We start from the raw sequence: 22,466 nt of genomic DNA, 5'->3' as shown, positions 1-22,466 counted from the left end.
ACGAAAGTGTATACCCCAGCTTCCCACAAGGCCCACTTGTGTCAAATCTTCTAAGATGAAGCCTTTAAAAAACAGTAAAGAATTACTTAAGTACATTTCTGTTAGGTAGAATGCCCAGTTAGGGCTGGCGGGGGTCTTTTTGTCTGGAACCTCTACAGATTTTTTTTCCTCCTGGCCTTATCATCAGACTTGAATTTAGAGACTTAAAAAACAATTCCATATTTAAAGACCGAACCGTTCTTACTTATATATCTATCTTATGTAAGGTGCATAACTTTGCCAGGATCAAGAGCTAAAGGGTTTAATCTGTCTGCAGGATGAATCTAAACATATCCTTCCATCCATCCTCAAATTCACTTCTTCTGCTTTTGGGTTTCAGGGGCAGGGGCATAGCCCAGCAGCACAGGGCATACGATAGCAACCAACCCTGGCTGGAGTGCCAGTCTACTGCAGGACATGCTCATGTACCCAGTTGGGTACTTTAGGGTAACCTAACGGGGTCATCTTTAGACAGAGGGAAAAACCCATGCAGACATAGGGAGAAGGTGTCAACTCCACACCAAGTAACAGCCAGGATCTGAACCGAGGACTCTGGCAGTGTGAAACAGCATGCTAACTACTGTCCCATTGTGCAGAATCTGAAATGATCCACGAGTCAGTCAAGTGAACTCCAGTGAGGGCTGCTAGGGTATATTTTGCCTTTCTTTCATACTGTGTAATTTACAAGAATGGTCAGTCAGTCAGTCATTTTCCAACCCGCTATGTCCTAACACAGGATCACGTGGGTCTGCTGGAGCCAATCCTAGCCAGCACAGGGCACAAGGCAGGAACAAATGCTGGACAGGGAGCCAGCCCACCGCAGGGCACAAACACCCACACACAATCGTCAATGCACGTCACCTGCATGTCTTTGGATTGTGGGAGGATACCATAGCACCCGAAGGAAACCCACGCAGACACGGGGAGAACATGCAAAACTCCACGCAGGGAGGACCTGGTCTCCTTACTGCGAGGTAGCAGCACTACCACTGTGCCACCCTGCCGCCCTAAAAGAATGGCTTCCATTCTAAAGCATTACAGTGTATTAATGTCCGCCATTAACAACTCCCGCTGCTGATTTAGTAAAGGCCATATAGTAAAGGCTAACACAGGCTTATAAAATAAGGCAAAAGTGTAGTTAAGGTTGAACCAGATGGACAGATGGTACTTAACATGTAGCATTAAAGACATTTTCACATCAGTGTAGCACAAACCCAGTGTTCATATCAGAATGCTTATAGATAAGATGGATACTTGGCACCTTGAGTTGGCATCCAAGTATATAAGCATGCTATAAGGCTGAATGTGCAATATGGGATGGACAGATGGAATAATTAATGTATAGTAATGAAATGTTATCCATATATACCTCATCTTTGAATAGCCGAGCTTGTTCTTCACAGCCAGTAAGATTCTGAACAAAACTCGAAACCTAAATGTAACAAGACAACAATACATTCAGTTTGACTCTTAAAGACATCCATTCACCCGTCCATTTTCTAAACTGCTGATCTAATTCAGAGTTGTGGAAAGTTGGTGCCTCGCCTGGCAACTTTGATGCACAAAACATAAACTAAAATAGAGCCCACTCACTCTGAATTTGCCTATGTGTGCGTGTAGTTAACCTAACCTACATGTCCTCTAACACAGTGTTTCTTAACCTTTAAGTATTTGCGACCCGAGTTTTCATAACAGTTTTAATCGCGTCCCCCCTAACGTTCCTTTGAAAGGACACCACTAATACCAATTTTTCTTTTTTAATTAATGATATATCCATCCATCCATCCATTTTCTAACCCGCTGAATCCAAATACAGGGTCACGGGGGTCTGCTGGAGCCAATCCCAGCCAACACAGGGCACAAGGCAGGAACCAATCCTGGGCAGGGTGCCAACTCACCGCAGGACACACACAAACACACCCACACACCAAGCACACACCAGGGCCAATTGAGAATCGCCAATCCACCTAACCTGCATGTCTTTGGATTGTGGGAGGAAACCGGAGCGCCCGGAGGAAACCCACGCAGACACGGGGAGAACATGCAAACTCCACGCAGGGAGGACCAGGGAAGCGAACCCAGGTCTCCTATAATGATATATCATAGATGCATATTTTATTATACCTACTTAACTTTTATCGACATTTATCTAACTCTTATTTTTCTAGTATCGGAATGTAGTTTAAGTTAATTTGTTTTGATTTCAATAGATGTATTTTTTCAGATTTTTGATTCTTGTTTTCTTTTTTTCACATCTTCGCGCCCCCTTTTTGTTGCTTCACGCCCCCACAGTTTGAGAACCACTGTCCTATAAATTCAAACTGAATTTCTATTTTTTTTTTAAAACTGGCTGATAAAGAAATTGTCAGCATCCTTACCTCCTCGACGCTCCATGTTGCCACTTTGCTTGCTCGGATACCAGCAACTCCTGGCAGCAGCTTGCAGTGTTGTTCCCAGCACAGGGACAGGGCGCGGTCTGGATGGGCAGACAAAGCTGACATGAACAGAGAGGGGTGCATGCCCTCTGCAGGTAAGCCTGTAACCAATGACAGAGTGGCATCGAGACAAAATGGCTTATAATTTTTTTTTTTTTTTTTAAAGATGTATATAATTCCATGTGATTCGTAATTATATTTACAAACGATATTACAATACAATTGTACAATAATTAATACTACTACTACTGCTACTACTACTAATAATAATAAATACAATTTTCTGCATTATTGTATTTTTTTCAGTAAATTTTTGTCATATTTGTTCTCAGGAAAGGCTGGGACTTCTATCATTTCTTTGCACGGCTATTTGCCTTTCACACCGATTTCAAGGAGCTGAAAAATTATCAGCCCAAACCAATTAAAAGGGGTCAATGTGTGGTCTGCTGTGGCAATAACTTCTTTAACAGACATGCCAGCCCTGGCCAATACAAGTGCAACTTACATTTCATCAACAGTGAAACTGTCAGCACATAGGCCTCAATCAAGACAAGAGTTACAAAGTCATTTGTGAGGGTCTCATGTTCTACTAAACAAAAAACAGAACAATAATGTTAAAATGAAGAAAGCTGGGGACTGTAATCGGTATTTCCCGGTATGGATGTCTTGCTAAACAGTGTTAGAAGGTCTGCAGTTTTCTTGTCAAATTTTTGATTGTCATCTGCTGGAAAATAAATGGGCTTTCACAGGTTGTATTTTGGGCTACTTTTTAAATAAGACAGTGCATTATTTTGGGCTATTTTTTCACGAGAACACAAATTTATACAGTTAGGTTCATAAATATTTGGACGGAGACAACTTTTTTCTAATTTTGGTTCTGTACGTTACCACAATGAATTTTAAATGAAACAACTCAGATGCAGTTGAAGTGCAGACTTTCAGCTTTAATTCAGTGGGTTGAACAAAACGATTGCATAAAAATGTGAGGCAACTAAAGCATTTTTTAACACAATCCCTTCATTTCAGGGGCTCAAAAGTAATTGGACAATTGACTCAAAGGCTATTTCATGGGCAGGTGTGTTCAAGTCCGTCATTATGTCTTATCAATTAACAGATAAAAGGCCTGGAGTTGATTTGAGGTGTGGTGCTTGCATGTGGAAGATTTTGCTGTGAACAGACAACATGCGGTCAAAGGAGCTCTCCATGCAGGTGAAAGAAGCCATCCTTAAGCTGCGAAAACAGAAAAAACTCATCCGAGAAATTGCTACAATATTACGAGTGGCAAAATCTACAGTTTGGTACATCCTGAGAAAGAAAGCAAGCACTGGTGGACTCAGCAACTCAAAAAGACCTGGACGTCCACAGAAGACAACAGTGGTGGATGATCACAGAATCATTTTCATGGTGAAGAGAAACCCCTTCACAACAGCCCACCAAGTGAACAACACTCTCCAGGGGGTCGGCGTATCGATATCCAAGTCTACCATAAAGAGAAGACTGCATGAAAGTAAATACAGAGGGTGCCCTGCAAGGTGCAAGCCACTCGTAAGCCTCAAGAATAGAAAGGCTAGATTGGACTTTGCTAAAGAACATCTAAATAGGCCAGCACAGTTCTGGAAAAACATTCTTTGGACAGATGAAACCAAGATCAACCTCTACCAGAATATGGAGAAGGCGTGGAACAGCTCATTGTCCAAAGCATACCACATCATCTGTAAAACACGGTGGAGTCAGGCAGTGTGATGGCTTAGGCGTGCATGGCTGCCAGTGGCACTGGGACACTAGTGTTTATTGATGATGTGACACAGGACAGAAGCAGCTGAATGAATTCTGAGGTGTTCAGAGACATACTGTCTGCTCAAATCCAGCTAAATGCAGTCAAATTGATTGGGCGGCGCTTTCATGATACAGATGGACAATGACCCAAAACATACAGCCAAAGCAACCCAGGAGTTTATTAAAGCAAAGAAGTGGAAAATTCTTGAATGCCCAAGTCAGTCACCTGATCTTAACCCAACTGAGCAGGCATTTCACTTGTTGAAGACTAAACTTCAGACAGAAAGGCCTACAAACAAACAGCAACTGAAAGTAAAGGCCTGGCAGAGCATTAAAAAGGAGGAAACCCAGCATCTGGTGATGTCCAGGAGTTCAAGACTTCAGGCTGTCATTGCCAGCAAAGGGTTTTCAACCAAGTATTAGAAATGAACATTTTATTTCCAGTTATTTAATTTGTCCAATTACTTTTGAGCCCCTGAAATGAAGGGATTGTGTTAAAAAATGCTTTAGTTGCCTCACATTTTTATGCAATCGTTTTGTTCAACCCACTGAATTAAAGCTGAAAGTCTGCACTTCAACTGCATCTGAGTTGTTTCATTTAAAATTCATTGTGGTGATGGACAGAACCAAAATTAGAAAAAAGTTGTCTCTGTCCAAATATTTATGGACCTAACTGTATGATGTTTTCTTCCCCCATTCTATCACTCTGAAATATTTCAAAGGGGAACCCCCACGCCCGCCCCCATCTCAGGCAGCTCACTACTCAAAACGGGGAGAACTCGGACTTGAATCCACAACCTTCAGATTACGAGGCAGCAGCTCTTACCTCTGCACCAGCCAAGCAGGCACATCGACTCTATATCGATTAATGTTTGGGCTTCGGTTTTTACTCATTGACAGCAATATGTAAATTGAATGGTTTCTTTTTTTTTTTGGTTATATTCTTGAATAAAAGTGCACTTGTTTTGTCATACCTTTTGTGATTTGATATTTGGACTTCAGTCTTCACTCATTATACACTTCACATGAGCATTTTGTCATTATTACTATAACATGAAAAAAGCTTCTGTTTTAGTTATGTGTTCAACGTTTCTTGCCTCGCATTTCCTGACATCCTACATTTACACAGATCGTTGTAGACACGGAACACACATGAAATGTATGCATTTCAAATAATGGTATATTATTTACCCTATTAATTTCCAGGCACCTCACACCCAGATACAGAGATTTGAGCGGGGATGAACTTCAGCTGTGTTGTTGGGGATGGGATAGCAGGCTGCTTGCTGCTTGTGCTGATCAACAAATTTGCAAAACAAAAGACGCTGATGAAGAGGTGCAAAGGAGTTTAAGGTGCATTACAACTTTTTTTGTAGGCTCCAGGGATTCTAGTGTTAAGTAATCAAGTGTCAAAAAATCAAGCCTGTTTTGTCTAAATGCAACCTTGAAGCAGTGATACATGCTTTTATAACCTCTTGTCTAGATTACTGCAATGCACTTCTTTTTGGAATTAGCCAGGCCTCCATTGCTTGCCTACAGCTGGTGCAAAATGCCGCTGCTCGATTTTTAACTGGTACAAGCAAGCATGAGCACATTATTCCGATTCTGGATTCCCTTCACTGGCTTCCAGTTCGTTTTTCAAATCCATTTTAAGATCCTTGTATTTGTTTTTAAATCCTTTAATGATTGTCAGTCAGTCAGTCATTATCCATCCCGATATATCCTAACACAGGGGTCTGCTGGAGCCAATCCCAGCCAACACAGGAAGCAAGGCAGGATCAAATCCCGGGCAGGGCACAGCCCACCCACCAAGCGCATACTAGGTTCAATTTAGGATGGCCAATGCACCTCACCTGCATGTCTTTGGACGGTGGGAGGAAACCCACGCAGACACGGGGAGAAGATGCAAACTCCATGCATGGAGGACCCAGGAAGCCAACCCAGGTCTCCTTACTGTAAGGCAACAGCACTACCACTGTACTACCGTGCTGCCCCTTTAATGGTTGTGCCCCATTTTATCTGTCAGAACTGCTGCACTTATGGACCGTCTCGCTCTCTCTGGTCAGCAAACCAGATGCTTTTACTTGCTCCTATGACACGATGCAAACTCAGAGGTGATCGGCTTTTTCAGTTGCAGCTCCAAAACTCTGAAATGATTTGCTGTTGCACGTTAGGCAGGCTCCTTCACTTGCTACCTTTAAATCCTATTTAAAAACACACTTTTACTCCCTGGCCTTTAACCCAGTAGGACATGTTGACTACCTGTGTACTTTTTATTATGAATTTCTTCAGCTCTTATGTGCTTCTGTTTCTTTTACCTTTTGGTTATTGTGTGTCTTATATGTTGGGTTTTATTGTACAGCACTTTAGTCAGAATTGATGTTGTTTTGTTAAAGTGCCTTATAATTAAATAAATACATAAATAAATAAATATGCCTATGCCTACTGGTCTGCCTAATTTATCATCTTATGAAAATAAAATCTTATTCAAACAGCTCTAATGTATAAAAATTGAGCATTTCTGAAACAAGCTAACCTTCGTGGTGTTGGCGTCTCGAGCTGGATTCTATGTAAATACGGTTAACCCCAACTGTCTCTCACGTTCTCACCTGTTATGATCCAATGCACAGTGATAAGCCTGAATAATGCTCAGGGTGGTAGTCTACTGCCATCTAGTGGACAAAAATAACATGCTGCAAAAAAATCAGGAATATTCCTATGCATTCATTGTGGCTCTCTAAAGTAACTCGTCAATATTCATGAGTGGGGTGTAAACAAGAAGCTATAAAGCCAGTTTTAGAACAAAATAAAACAAAAACATTAGTTTAATTAAGTGATAATAATGATGATGTGAATCAGTCATCAGATGTTGACACAAATAGTGAAACTGATGCCTACAGCACTGTATGACTGAACCACCATAATATGCCTGGTGAATTCAGCTTTATTGTGGTGTAAGTAGATGTGTGACAGAAAGGCCAAATGATTGCGATCAAGAGGAAGGATAAGAAACACGTTAGCCCAGTGAGGACTGTTCATAATGCAGCAACTGTCATTCGTGTCGAGGAAACATGGAAGTCACTAAGCCTTGTGCTGTGGTAGACTACATGAACACAAGGGACTCATCAATATTGAGGATCAGGCACTGACATCAACAGAGAAAATCCATCCATCCATTTTCTAACCCGCTGAATCCAAATACAGGGTCTGCTGGAGCCAATCCCAGCCAACACAGGAACCAATTTGGATTGTGGGAGGAAACCGGAGCGCCCGGAGGAAACCCACGCAGACACGGGGAGAACATGCAAACTCCACGCAGGGAGGACCCGGGAAGCGAACCCGGGTCTCCTAACTGCAAGGCAGCAGCGCTACCACTGCGCCACCGTGCCGCCCACAGAGAAAATATGGTAAGAAAAAATTAGTAAAGAACCGCACTTCCACTGTCGTGATTGCATTGTCGGGCTGTGTGTTATTGACCGTTTCAAAGCGTATCACATGAAGGACGTGTACTAAATCTGCCTCAGTACAGCAGTGGACACTCAACATACCCTTCCTACTGTATTTATGTTGATGCTTTTATATACGCTTGTTTCTGTTTTATGCAGTAACATTTTTTATTGTTTAAAAAAATGTGAACTTTTTGACTCATTTTTCTGGAACTAAAAACATAACGCTAAGGAGGCTACACAGCTCTGTTGCCATTATTATAAAAAAGTTTTACAATATTTTTTTTACATCTTGCACACGGCAGATTGAAAGGCTTACAGTAGTCTGTCATATGCGGTATGATTCAGTTCTTCACATTATAGTAAATCAAGATTTCAGATAAAACATTTAAATAACATGTAAAGTCTCAAAAACACACTTTCTCACCACCGTTAGGGTCAGTTTTCTAGCTGCTGCAATAGCCTACAGGTTTAATTAGATGTCCAGTTCAAAGAATGCCACGAGGTTCTTGTTTGCACACAGCAGTAAGCTCTCTGAAGAGTTGAATCGCAGCAAGTGTTGGTGAAGTACTAACCTTTTGATTTTGGTATCAATACCGGCTTTTGGCCTTCAGCAGCAGTACCAAGATGGTTCCCAAGCAAATAATGGATATCTCCAAATCCCTCGTTTTACTCCATTCCCTGGTGTGCCACACAATTGTTCATCTCTCTCAAGCCAAACTATGCACTGCTTCACTCTTGAAATCCGTGAAGTCCCAATTTCAATAAGGGGGTTGTCTGCAGTGAAGTTTCCAATCACGTCAACAAGTGAAGTACTGACTTCATGTGTGTCCCGATTGCGCCAAATCAATAAGGTAGATGTACCCCATGAAGTTCTGATTGTCACAAACCAATAAGAAGGGTGTACCCCGTGAAGTCCTGATTGTCACAAACCAATCAGAGGGGTGTACCCCGTGAAGTCCTGATTGTCACAAACCAATAAGAGGGGTTTACCCCGTGAAGTCCTGATTGTCACAAAGCAATAAGAGGGGTGTACAACGTGAAGTCCTAATTGTCCCAAACTAATAAGAGGGGTGTACAACGTGAAGTCCTGATTGTCACAGACAATTATGAGGAGTGTACCCCGTGAAGTCCTGATTGTCACAAACCAATAAGAAGGGTGTACCCCATGAAGTCCTGATTGCACCAAAGCAATAAGAAGGGTGTACAACGTGAAGTCCTGATTGCCACAAACCAATAAGAGGGGTGTACCCCGTGAAGTCCTGATTGTGCCAATGCTAAAGTGGATCCTGAAGTTTTCCCCTGTGAAGTTGTGATCACGTCGAAAGCGTACAGGTTTTGACTTTAACACAATGGACATTTTTCCAAAAATGCAGTAGCGAGTGTTAGGGGCTTAGAATATTGAGAGGAAGGCTAACATTTATTTCTGGTACAGAAAATCACAAAATGCCGGTACTGTACTGGTTTAAAATTAGTTTTTTTTTCAGTACTGGTATACCGTGCCACCCTACTCACTGCTGGACCTTTACTAGGGTAATGAGATTCTTCAGGAAGCTATTTGGATAGGAGGTGGATAATTCATGTTTAAAAAATATTTTCAACTAGAAAGAGGGCCTTTCTAGACCCTCAGTCATATAGACGCAGAAAATGTGTTCTTCACATCATGCCAAAAAAAAAGGATACAGATAACTGACCACAAATGCCAGATTTTCAAATTAAAAAATGTAGTCAACAATGTCACTAACAATGTCATGTTTTAATGCCCCAAAGAGAACTTAAACATGATTTTTGTTAACTGATGGAGCCTGAGTTCCTCTCCTCTGTCTAATGCAGCCGGCCAGTGAGCACCCAGACATACAACGACGGCTGTTGTCAGCCCAGAATCTTCACAATCACAGCACATACAGTTTGACTGGTCAGAATTTGTCCTTTTGAATACAAACAATTTGATTGGCGGTTAGATGTAGTGCACCAGAATATGAACCATGGTGCTACAGTATGTGCAAAATCTACTAAGCTACGGCACCGACAATTACTTATATCTGCTGTAAATGACACCGTCTAGAAAATGAACTTGTCTAATATCAATAGCATTACCAGTATAAATGTCACTGTACCTGTACCTGTGTGACAATATCCTGCTACTACTACTACTACAGCACACAGAAAGGTAACAGCCTGCACCACTCCGGCCATTTATGAAACAAGCATCCACCTTTAAATCAGAGCACCATTCAGTGACAATTCACATTTAAGATTACAGTACACATAATTTCATATTTCATTTAGTTGGTAAGAATGCTCCTGGCACATGGACTGTGATAACATCTTTATAATTATTACCAAGTTATATGAAGTTAGAACATATAATTTACAGTAAAAGTTACTGGACAGACATAGTTGATCAGTGGTGAGTTTTTACTTACTTTGATACGCTCTCTGTTGACTCTTTCTATATTTAGGTGGCCGTCCTATCCTGTTAAGCAGAGAATAAATACACTTGTTTTCAGTTGTCTTTAATTGTTTGGAAAATGATGATGCAAAATGTACAAAGTTGTAGAAAACCAAAGTTAACTCACAACCTGGGTACTGAGACAAAAATACTGAGCACAGAGAATAAAGATGGTGGTGAGTCAATGAACAAAAATATCTGTTCATCTGTAAATTCCAGTTTTCCTCATACATTGCCAAAGATGTGCATGTTCGGTTCTAAATTGTTCTTATGTGAGGTGTGTGTGTGTGTGTGTGTGTGTTGGGGATTTTACAATGGAGTGGCGCCTTGTTCAGTGACACTCCCTACCTTACACCTAGTCTTGAAATAAATTAAGCAGCTTTGAGAATGTTACATATGTTGTGTTAAGTTATCTGCTGATCTTGTAAGCTGCTTGGCTCAGTCAGGTTCATGGCTGGATACTGATGGCAGCATCAGTCTAGTGAGGAATTCAACCAGTCCTTCATGTAGCCACAGAATAGTATGAGGTGTCTGGTCTATGAATATGTCATTTGGCAAAGTTGCATTTATGGGTTTCTCAGATGTCCAGGTATGGCAAAGGTGATGTGCCCTCAACAGCTTATAAAGGTTTATAGACAAACTGCATATGCACAGCTCAGAGGGTAAATGTGCTTAATATGCTTTTCATTGCAGTAAGTAATTCTGAAATTTAGCAAAAAGAAAACATGACCCTGTGATTACCTGCCATGATGACGAGACTTTTTGCTTCGCTGACCAAAAACCAGCAGGTTCCGTTTGGCACCAGGTCCCTCTGTGTCAGAGAGCTCCGTCTTGAGTCGACCCTGATTCCGCTCTGCTAAAGGACAGCCTGATAAGCAGTGATGAGCAGTGAAGCGCCCGGTCACATGTCCAGAACCATCACACCCTGGGGTGGGGCACTTCCTACAGCGGAAACATTAAGCAGCAAAGTCAGTGAATTCAAGGTAACTCTGGGAAGGGCAGGTACAGCTGAAATAAGACTTCACGACACTGCTAGACTATTAAGGTGGATGGACTCTGAGGGTGCACATTTTTAGATAAAGATGGGTTAGAATGCTTTTTAAATAATAATAATAATAATAATAATAATAATAATAATACATTTTATTTATATTGCACCTTTCCCATGCTGGAGGCACTTAGCTTAATGATTTGCAATTGTCAATGCAATATATAGAATATTTTCACTATGAAATGTTATACATATTTTGAACCTGAGACTGAGATGCACTTTAAGAATTTTAGTAATATAATATAATATAATATAATATAATATAATATAATATAATATAATATAATATAATATAATATAATATAATATAATATAATATAATATAGTTCAATGGGCTGCCACCCTATCTAGGGATTGTTCTGGTCTTGCTGGGCTTACTGTAGCTCCAGCTTCCCTGCGACACACATAATCCACCTTAATAAAAGAATAAGTGTCTGTGTGTCTGTCTGCATGTCCGTTTGATCGCTGTCATTGCAAAAGATTGGACATCAAAATACATTTTATTAAGAAAATCCATTGCAGTTGTTATTCCAACACACGGTGAATCACAAACAAGTCCCATACCAAAGGGCACATAACAGAGACACACGTATTGCGTGGTTGCACTGCAAATATTAACACTGAGGTCTACATTAATTACTTAGATTTCAACCTGGACAGATAGCACAGTCAATATAATATAATATCCATCCATCCATTTTCCAACCCGCTGAATCCAAACACAGGGTCACGGGGGTCTGCTGGAGCCAATCCCAGCCAACACAGGGCACAAGACAGGAACCAATCCCGGGCAGGGTGCCAACCCACCGCAGGACACACACAAACACCAAGAACACACTAGGGCCAATTTAGAATTGCCAATCCACCTAACCGGCATGTCTTTGGACTGTGGGAGGAAACCCACGCAGACACGGGGAGAACATGCAAACTCCACTCAGGAAGGGCCCGGGAAGTGAACCCGGGTCTCCTAACTGCGAGGCAGCAGCACTACCCACTGTGCCGCCCTATAATATAATATAACATAATTAGGTTGGATAATGGATGGATGGATAAAATAATATCTTCTTCTTTTGGCCGCTCCGTTAGGGCTGCCACAGCGGATCATCTTTTTCCATATAATATAATATAATATAATAAATATATATAATATATATATATTGTGGACGCTGGCCCGGACACAGACAGACAGACATCTTTGTTTCACCCAACACACGTTTATTTACAAAGTCTATTTACAAATTGAACGTGCACCACAAACCCCAGTGCCTTCTGCACCGATTCCCCAAAGTCCAGGGCTCACAGTTCCTGTGCCTTTCTTTCCTGGCCACCTGCAGTCCTCTCTCCAGCTCCGTCCTTCTTCCACCCAACTTCCGCCCATGACTGGAGGGAGGCGGCCCCTTTTATAGGAACCCGGATGGGCTCCAGCTGCTTCCTGGCAATCAGTCCTAGCCACACCCCAGTGTAGCGGAAGTGCCGGCTGCGCACCCGGAAGCCGTCCGGTCGTCCCCTGTCGTCTTCCCCCCAGCACTTCCTGGTGTGGCGGAAGTGCTGGGCTCCAGGGTTCCTCAGGCACCTGGGCGCCGCCTGGCCCCCAACATAACCAGGACGGACGCCCCCTCGCGGTCTGGAGGAGGCACAAGCCCTCCTCTGGTCCTCCTGGGCGTCCCGGCCGGGGACCACAATATATATATATAATAAAGGGTACACAGTAGCACAATGTTTACCTCTGCTGCCACACTGATTCAGCATCCTGCTTTAGAATCTCCTGTGGAGTTGCCTATGTGCAGTTTGAATGTTCTCCTTGTGTCTCCATGGTTTTATCCCCACAATCCCAAAGACATACAAGTAAAGTGAACTGTTTCCTCTACACTGGCCCACTGTGACTGAGAGTGGGTGGGTGAGGACATGTGTGCGTGTCCGATGATGGACTGGCACCCTGTCCAGGGCTGTCCCCATTATTGCATCCAGTTTTGCTGACATTGGCTCTAGGCCCTTGTGACCCTTAATCGGATTAAGCAGACTTGGTAAGAGGGTTATGAAAATGGTTTGATGGATAATCTATGAATGCAAAATATAAAATAGATAATATAAGGAGGTTTAGAAATGATTAAGTGAAGGGATGAGTGAATGACTAACATAATAGGTGCCCTGAGCCCCTCCTTGGTCTTCTTACACTCATACTCCTGTTACTCCTGGTATAGTCTTTGTGGCTCACTGTTACCGTCTAGTGAATGAGTGGTTTTGGCAGATGGATGGCTAAATAACATAATTTAACCAAATAAATGTGTTGTCCAATGGCCACACACCAAGCAATTTGAGATTAATGGTTTATGCAAACATCTGACATCACAAAGACTAGCTTTAGTGTTTCATTTTATGGGACAGAACATCCATTTTCTAAATCTGAACCCTTACACTTCTACATAGTCCACATTCTAATTCACTACATGTTTATGTACTGTATACAAGGGTCCATAATAAAAAAGTACTTGTTAGCCTGCTTTGATTTTGTTCTTTTTAATGCTTTTTCTAATATGTAGGGTGTGTAGCTGTATTTTTCTCTTTATAAGGGTTTTGTGTTATGCATAATTATATTTGATCATGATTAATATTGCTGATTTTTGTTACTGGTTTATTTTTCATTATTGTGAATACTGTCACATGAATGCGATTGCCATTACTAGAGATGTCATCGACTATTTCTATAAAAATATGGTCGCAATCACAGAGTATGGAATCCCTTGGTGGAAAAAAACTGAGAAACACAAACTTCATTTAGTTTATCTTCTAAAAAAAAAAATAGCCACGTGATATGTCAGTTTACTGATTTTCGTTTGTACAAAGACTGCTACTTTAAATCCGTTTTTGTATTAAATATGTTTTGTTCCTGTCCTTACAAATCATCTCCTGGGCTTGCACTTCCTATTCTCACAATAACCATTCTGTGTTCACATTGTGCCAAGATTAATAAAACAGGAATTGGAATAAAACATAAATAAATAAGCAGAAAAAAAGAATATGTATTTCTCCCCTAATTGTTCTGATCATTTTACACTGTGTTACCCTAAAGCAACCAACCAATGAACTCAAAAAAGGAATCTTCATCCAAGCTCTAACTGACTAAATATCACTTAGTTTAATCCAAAAGATACAACATTGCTGACAGCTTTGCCATTTAAGGACCTTCAGTATAAATTATAAGAGACACTGTGCTGTCATTTATTATTTCTGTGTTAACACACATCCAAAATCTAAATTTATCTAATGCTCAGTTAAGAAAGTTTCACACAACTGAGAGCACAGAGAGGCTGGTGCCTGCAAACATCTCCTGCAGGGATGGTAAATGCAATGTGCTTCTGTTTACCACTCCATACTAGGCTTCATTAATTCCAGTGTTCTCTCATCAGAATTTCCATCAAAACAATTTAATCTCATTGAAGGACTCCAGGACTCTTGTTTTGATGAACTGACATACAATTAAACTCTTGTCAGCCACAACTGGGGAAACTTCATGTACACATCAATAAATTTATTTAGTGTACAGCTTCCTTAATGCTTGTATACACAGGAATTTCAGGAAACACTATACATACTTTGGATCTTTAGTGACCCAGCATATATATATATATATATACAGTATATATATATATATATACTAATAAAAGGCAAAGACCTCACTGACTCACTCACTCATCACTAATTCTCCAACTTCCCGTGTGGGTGGAAGGCTGAAATTTGGCAGGCTCATTCCTTACAGCTTACATACAAAAGTTGGGCAGGTTTAATTTCGAAATTTTACGCGTAATGGTCATAACTAGAAGCTATTTTTCTCCATATACTGTAATGGAGTTGAATTCGATGGCCGTGGGGGGCGGAGTTTCGTGTGACATCATCACGCCTCCCACGTAATCACGTGAACTGACTGTCAACGCAGTATGTAGAAAACCAGGAAGAGCTCCAAAAAGCGCTGCAGAAAACATGCATTATATAATTGAGAAGGCAGCGAAACAATAAGAACCGAGTGAGTGACATATACTACCATATTCATGAGTGATGCTACCTCGAAAAGAAAGCAAGGTGTAAACCTAAAGTTTAAATTAAGTTCATAGACAGGCTGCCGCTGGCGTTTGTCATGCCCACGGCTAATGCGGGATACAAGTTTAATGAGAGGACGCAGGATATAAACGAGAGTTTTGATCACTTTGTAACTAAGTTAAAATTGTAGGTGAAGGGCTGTGCTTATGCAAATTCCGAGAGACTGTGTTTGTGGGGGATTGACAGTTAAGGCGGTGGGGGAGTCACGTCATCATCTCCCCTCCCATTCACCTCATTTCGCTCTGAGCTGAGCTCCGCAGCTAATGCAACCTTGCGGAACCAACTTTGTGACGCTGCCACCAAATACTCACAGAAAAATCCACAAAGTAATACACACGCTGTCTCTAGAATTTCTCCACACTTAATCCTCCAGGCACTACTTACAAAAGGTTACATTGACAATCGTGTTACGTTATTTTTAAAATGTTTCATTTTCTTAGCACAAGCACAGCTGAGAAGCTTTGATGCATGTGCTCCATAACGCATTAAAAAATAACGCATTTAATCACACTTTGCATTCCAAGCAAAGGGGAACTTCTGTCAATGCAGGATTTCCTGGTACACCGATTACCTTGATGCACACATCAGAGCTACAAAAATGTTAGAGTCGAAAACAAAGCACGGTGTAAACCTAAAGTTTATATTAAGTTCATAGACAGGCTGCCGCTGGCGTTTGTCATGCCCATGGCTAATGCGGCTCATGCCCAAGTTTAATGAGAGGACGCAGGATATAAACGAGAGTTTTGATCACTTTGTAACTAAGTTAACATTGATGGTGAGGGGCTGTGCTTATGCAAATTTCGAGAGACTGTGTTTGTGGGGGATTGACAGTTAAGGCTGGGGGAGTCACGTCATCATCTCCCCTCCCATTCATCTCATTTCGCTCTGAGCTGAGCTCCGCAGCTAACGCAATCTTACAGAAGTGACTTTGTGACGCTGCCACCAAATACTCACAGAAAAATCCACAAGTTAATACACACGCTGTCTCTACAGTTTCTCCACACTGAATCCTCCAGGCACTACTTACAAAAGGTTACATTGACAATCGTGTTATGTTATTTTTAAAATGTTTCCTTTTCTTAGCACAAGCACAGCTGAGAAGCCTCGATGCACATGCTCCATAACGCTTTAAAAAAGAAAACGCATTTAATCACACTTTGCATTACAAGAAAAGGGGAACTTCTGTCAATGCATGATTTCCTGGTACACCGATTACATTGATGCACACATCAGAGCTACAAAAATGTAACAGTCAGAAGAAAGCGCGTTGCTACGACTGATTGGAGGAACATTTCATTTCAAAAGACTACCCGACGGAAGCCTTGATAAAAGCGTAGTTTTGTGCAAACTGTGGAAAAAGGAGTTTGCATAACACCGAGGCATTTCAACCTTACGGTACCATCTAAATGCAAAACATGTTACAGCGAACACAGAAACTGTGCTTGCTGTTAGCACTAGCAGTACGAATTTGAGTACCAACAAAAGGTGTCGGCAGCCCAAACCTCATGAAATGACTGGCTTCAGGACCAAAATTAGTAAGTCAACATCGGTCAAACTTACAAATTCTCTCGCAAAATGTATTGCTTTGGACGGTAGACCACTAACAGTGGTGGAAGATAGGGGGTTAGAAAATGTGCTACAGTTACCGTCAGGTCATCCAACTTTTCAACTGCCGTGCCGAGAGACAATTTCAAGTAAAATTCAACAGCTTTATGACACTGAAAAGCAAGCAAAATTAGATGCATTACAGAAAGCGGACTTTGTGGCTCTTACTGGGGATCATTGGACTTATGTGACCGTTAGTAATTCTAATTACATCTAATTACAAAATGTTCAATGATCACACTGTTTTAGCCTAATGTACAAAATAATTTTGGCTGAGGTTACTCAGAGTTTAATGGTGAAGCTGGTCAAATTAACTTTTATGTTTCTGCCTTATTTTTTTAAGATGAAAAACTGCACTTTATGTTAAAGTTTTTCTTATTATTTAAAGACAATACCATTCTGAACATGTACTTAAAGTACTTAGAATAAAACTTTTTAAATTTTTAAGTCTGCCCAATTTTAGCCACGGATAATGATTCTTATTTGAATTAAAATGCAGTTTAAATTTATATATATATATATATATACACTCACCTAAAGGATTATTAGGACCACCATACTAATACGGTGTTTGGCCCCCTTTCGCCTTCAGAACTGCCTTAATTCTACGTGGCATTGATTCAACAAGGTGCTGAAAGCATTCTTTAGAAATGTTGGCCCATATTGATAGGATAGCATCTTGCAGTTGATGGAGATTTGTGGGATGCACATCCAGGGCTTGAAGCTCCCGTTCCACCACATCCCAAAGATGCTCTATTGGGTTGAGATCTGGTGACTGTGGGGGCCATTTTAGTACAGTGAACTCATCGTCATGTTCAAGAAACCAATTTGAAATGATTCGAGCTTTGTGACATGGTGAATTATCCTGCTGGAAGTAGCCATCAGAGGATGGGTACATGGTGGTCATGAAGGGATGGACATGGTCAGAAACAATGCTCAGGTAGCCCGTGGCATTTAGACGATGCCCAATTGGCACTAAGGTGTCTAAAGTGTGCCAAGAAAGCATCCCCCACACCATTACACCACCACTACCAGCCTGCACAGTGGTAACAAGGCATGATGGATCCATGTTCTCATTCTGTTTATGCCAAATTCTGACTCTACCATTTGAATGTCTCAACAGAAATCGAGAATCATCAGACCAGGCAACATTTTTCCAGTCTTCAACTGTACAATTTTGGTAAACTCGTGCAAATTGTAGCCTCTTTTTCCTATTTGTAGTGGAGATGAGTGGTACCCGTGGGGTCTTCTGCTGTTGTAGCCCATCCGCCTCAAGGTTGTGCGTGTTGTGGCTTCACAAATGCTTTGCTGCATACCTCGGTTGTAACGAGTGGTTATTTCAGTCAAAGTTGCTCTTCTATCAGCTTGAATCAGTCGGCCCATTCTCCTCTGACCTCTAGCATCAACAAGGCATTTTCGCCCACAGGACTGCCGCATACTGGATGTTTTTCCCTTTTCACACCATTCTTTGTAAACCCTACAAATGGTTGTGCGTGAAAATCCCAGTCACTGAGCAGATTGTGAAATATTCAGACCGGCCCGTCTGGCACCAACAACCATGCCACGCTCAAAATTGCTTAAATCACCTTTCTTTCCCATTCTGACATTCAGTTTGGAGTTCAGGAGATTGTGTTGACCAGGACCACACCCCTAAATGCATTGAAGAAACTGCCATGTGATTGGTTGATAAGATAATTGCATTAATGAGAAATTGAACAGGTGTTCCTAATAATCATTAGAGGGTCAGCTCAGCTCAGGTTGGAAGGTTAAGAGGGAAAGACAGAGAGGCGAGATTGTGTTGGTTGGACATATGCAGAGGAGAGATGCTGAATATATTGGGAAAATGATGCTAAGGATAGAGCTGCCTGGTAAGAAAAAAAGAGGAAGGCCTAAGAGAAGGTTTATGGATGTGGTGAGAGAGGACATGCAGGTGATGAGTGTGACAGAGCAAGATGTAAAAGACTGGACGATATGGAAGAAGATGATCCGAGAAGATCAGCCGAAAGAAGAAGAAGAAGAATATATATATATATATATATATATATATATATATATATATATATATATATATATATATATATATATATATATATATATATATATATATATATATATATATATATATACAAACAGCCATCCTAGTCAGGGAGGAGCACAGGTTATTACCTGGATGAAATGTTGTACGGATTGGAAAGACAACTCCAGCCGGTATAAAATAAAGGGTGGACCAGCAGAAGCCGGACCTTGGGAATGGTTCCATCCTCCATATGCTACGTGGCCTTGGTCCTCATATGAGAACCCAGTTGGGACACCTGCAGGGGTGCTAGGGAAGTACAGTCCTGCAGGGGTCCCTTGGGATCGATAGAGGGCATTGTTGGGCGAGGATCATTTTACTTTGCCAGTGAAGGCCTCCAGGTATGGCAAGTCAGCCACAGTCTCAGCCTTTTCATGTTCCTTCATCAATTTTATTTTGGTACAACAAACATAAGACATCAGGCTCTCTTCTGTTTGCACATATCCGACTGAAACAGACACTTTTGCATCTTTTTGCAACTGAACTGTATGCATTGCACTTCCAGGTGTGAGCTCATTGGTGGTCGGCTCTGACATACACAACAGCCTGTCCCTTTGACCTGCACACCGGCCTGACTGGGATGTCAAACCACCCGAATGTCATTCACATGAGCACACCGGGCCTGGTCCTGACTCACTAATTATGTAAATATTAATTCTGTTCCTGAAAATCACTAGAAGTGTTGTGTAATGTAAAAGGACTTAATTCTCCTTAACTCAAAGGAAGCTATTGCACTCTCCATAACTCAATTGGTAAATTATACATTCCCTACAACTAGAAAAAAAATCTAATATCCTTTGTGTAAACTGTACATGCCTTCTATAGAATTTGGCAAGAATTCATTAATGTTGTGCTAACATATTTTAATGTGAATACAATCCTGCCAGCATCTCTGCTCAACTCCTATTATTTTGATTAATGAGGTTGTGTAACACAGTGGGCCTCTTTTTATGATTAATTAGCTTTCAGTTTTGGGTGAAGGTGGGGGTTCCTGCATGGCTTCTGATTATAAATCTTAATTGTTTATGTGACATATGAGAATGGTTGTATTTCTGATTGAACAGACATTTAAACTTATGTTATGTTTAAACTGTTATGTCATAGTATAACATTTCTTTTATAATGCATATTTTTAGAATATATGAAATATTACAAATAAAAAGCCTAAGTAAATTATGTTGTATATTCTTTTGTTTATGGCAGGGTATTTCTTTCATGAATCTATGCTGTCTTGTTATTATTCACTATATTATTTCATGCAAGTATCCATCTACTCTACTTTATTTCTCATTAAACTTTACAATGAATAGTAAAAAGCCTTATTGGTCTTTACTGTGATGGACTGGTGCCCCGTAAAGGGTTTGTTCCTGCCTTGCACCCTATGCTATCTAGGATAGGTTCCAGCAGACCCCCGTGACCCTGTTCAGGACTAAGTAGGCTAGAAAATACCTGACTAACTGACTTAGTGGTCTTTAATTATTGTGATATTCTTGTGAAGTGGGGTCAGGCTGGAAACCTTCCAGTCATCAACTCTTCTCCCATCTGAAATGGTCGCCAGAACACCCTTAATTAAGACTTTGATTTTTTTCAGCACTGCTAATAAAGTACCAGCAGGCCCATGGGTTATTCATCTTTAAATGCACAAAGGCCTGAAGCACATCTGACTCTTTTGTTTTAAAATGGCTAAGACATTCGATTTACTTATTCCTTTATAAATGCCAGGGTATTCTTTTTGTAGAAGTCCTGGCTCATTCGAGAACTTGCTGAAGCACACATAGTGAACCAAAGTGTTAATCATTATCATTCATTGTATCTGAAGTCAATTTAATGATTTTTAGAGGACACAACCAGGGCCGTCTTAACATATGGGCACAATGGGCACTAATGGGGGGGGGCCCAGGGGCATAGGGGCCCACAATGTTTCTGATACCTATGTATGTTTCTGTTTTACTGTCAAAACAGGGGTCCCAGCACACGACTTTGCTCAGAGGCGCCCAGGGGCCTATGATGCTGTTAGGATGACCCTGATTCTAACAGGTCCTTTTGGTAGTTCTTAAAAACCAAGTGTCATGCATGTGCATTTGGGAAACAGTTTAAGGACTCAGATGATTGTAATTACCCGCTGAACTAGGGGTTGGCGCTGGGTATTAATGCCTTCTGTTTTTACCCCTCTGAAGACCAGAATATTGACGGCCCTACCATTTCAGGCTTTCAGTGTCTGGTCTCCTGGAGCTTCCCCCTTCCTACCAGAAGCAAGTAAGACCACAAGTTTGACCACATTAGGCACTTCAGCTTTGAACCTGCGTATGGAAAGAAGTAACTTTGTGGTTCGTTTTTGAAAGCCTTTTGTTTTTCTTCCTGCTTTCAACAATATACGGGCACGGCTTGCCCAGCCCTTTTTACTTGTTCTTTCTCTTTCTTAAACAAGCTAATGTCTGACAGACAGGCATATGTAACTTCACATGAACAACCATTTATCCATTTTCTAAACCCAGTGCTGCACAACAGCATTGGAAAGAGAAATACCATATATACTCACATATAAGTCGGGGCTTGAAACCCAAAAAATCAATCATAAAATCAAACCCCAACATATATTACTTATACAGTAATCCCTCGTTATATCGCGCTTCAACTTTCGCAGCTTCACTCTATTGCGGATTTTATACGTAAGCATATCTAAATATATAACGCTGATTTTTCGCTGCTTCACGGGTTCTGCGGACAATGGGTCTTTTACTTCTGGTACATGCTTCCTCAGTTGGTTTGCCCAGTTGATTTCATATAAGGGATGCTATTAGCAGATGGCTGAGAAGCTACCCAATCAGAGCACGTAGTTAAGTTCCTGTGTGCTGATTGGCTCAGTGACGGAGTGCCGAATTCGATTCCACGGCGTTAACCAGGAAGTCTCGTCTCGCTCATTCAGCATCAACGTGTTTCGCTGTGTAAAGAGTTGTGCTCTTTTGTGTTTATCTTTGTGCATAGTCAAACGATCTGCTCCTGCTACTGCTTCAGGGGCCGTGCCCAAGCGCCAACAGAAGATGTTAACGATTGCTGAAAAGGTCAAAGTTTTGGATATGTTGAAGGAAGGGAAAAGCTACACTGCTGTAGGACGCCATTACGGCATCTATGAGGCTACGATTCTTTTTATTTAAAAAGTAGGAAAAGAATATAAGATCTACAGCCGCAGTGTCCTTTTAACCAGGGTGCAAAATGAGTTGTAAGTGGATGTAATAAGGCAGTAGTCTGGATGGAATCTGCTTTAGGGATTTGGATTGAAGACTACCGGAAGAAGAACAACGGCGGTGCTACACAGTCGCCTGAAGAGGCTCTTTTAGAAGGGCTGTAACGCTCTTCTTTGTTGTGCAGTAAAACTAAACTCATCCTAATCGGACAAGCCGTCGTGTCATTGTTGGTGAGTAACCATAATTAATTTTCTATGTATAGTACTTAGTACATGTATGTACGTTTAGTGTCACTGTACACACATTTA

The 22,466-nt window shown here is 41.1% G+C and overlaps 1 protein-coding gene across 2 annotated transcripts in view; it reads right to left on the bottom strand.

Annotated features, from left to right (window-relative positions):
* The window catches only part of l3mbtl1 (L3MBTL histone methyl-lysine binding protein 1), an 86,265-nt gene that overhangs the window by 3,793 nt on the left and 60,006 nt on the right, over window positions 1-22,466 (bottom strand). The window contains exons 17-20 of one of the 2 annotated variants that reach the window (XM_039767902.1): window positions 10,890-11,090; window positions 10,123-10,172; window positions 2,418-2,575; window positions 1,409-1,471 (exon numbers count right to left, since the gene is read on the bottom strand). In XM_039767902.1, coding sequence (XP_039623836.1) covers window positions 1,409-1,471; window positions 2,418-2,575; window positions 10,123-10,172; window positions 10,890-11,090 — 472 coding nt within the window. The remainder of the gene's footprint in view (window positions 1-1,408; window positions 1,472-2,417; window positions 2,576-10,122; window positions 10,173-10,889; window positions 11,091-22,466) is intronic. The other variant, XM_039767904.1, reaches the window with a different exon arrangement.

Source organism: Polypterus senegalus, chromosome 10, assembly GCF_016835505.1.
Source record: "Polypterus senegalus isolate Bchr_013 chromosome 10, ASM1683550v1, whole genome shotgun sequence".
Lineage (NCBI taxonomy): Eukaryota > Metazoa > Chordata > Cladistia > Polypteriformes > Polypteridae > Polypterus > Polypterus senegalus.
This window is presented reverse-complemented; position numbering and strand designations above follow the sequence as displayed.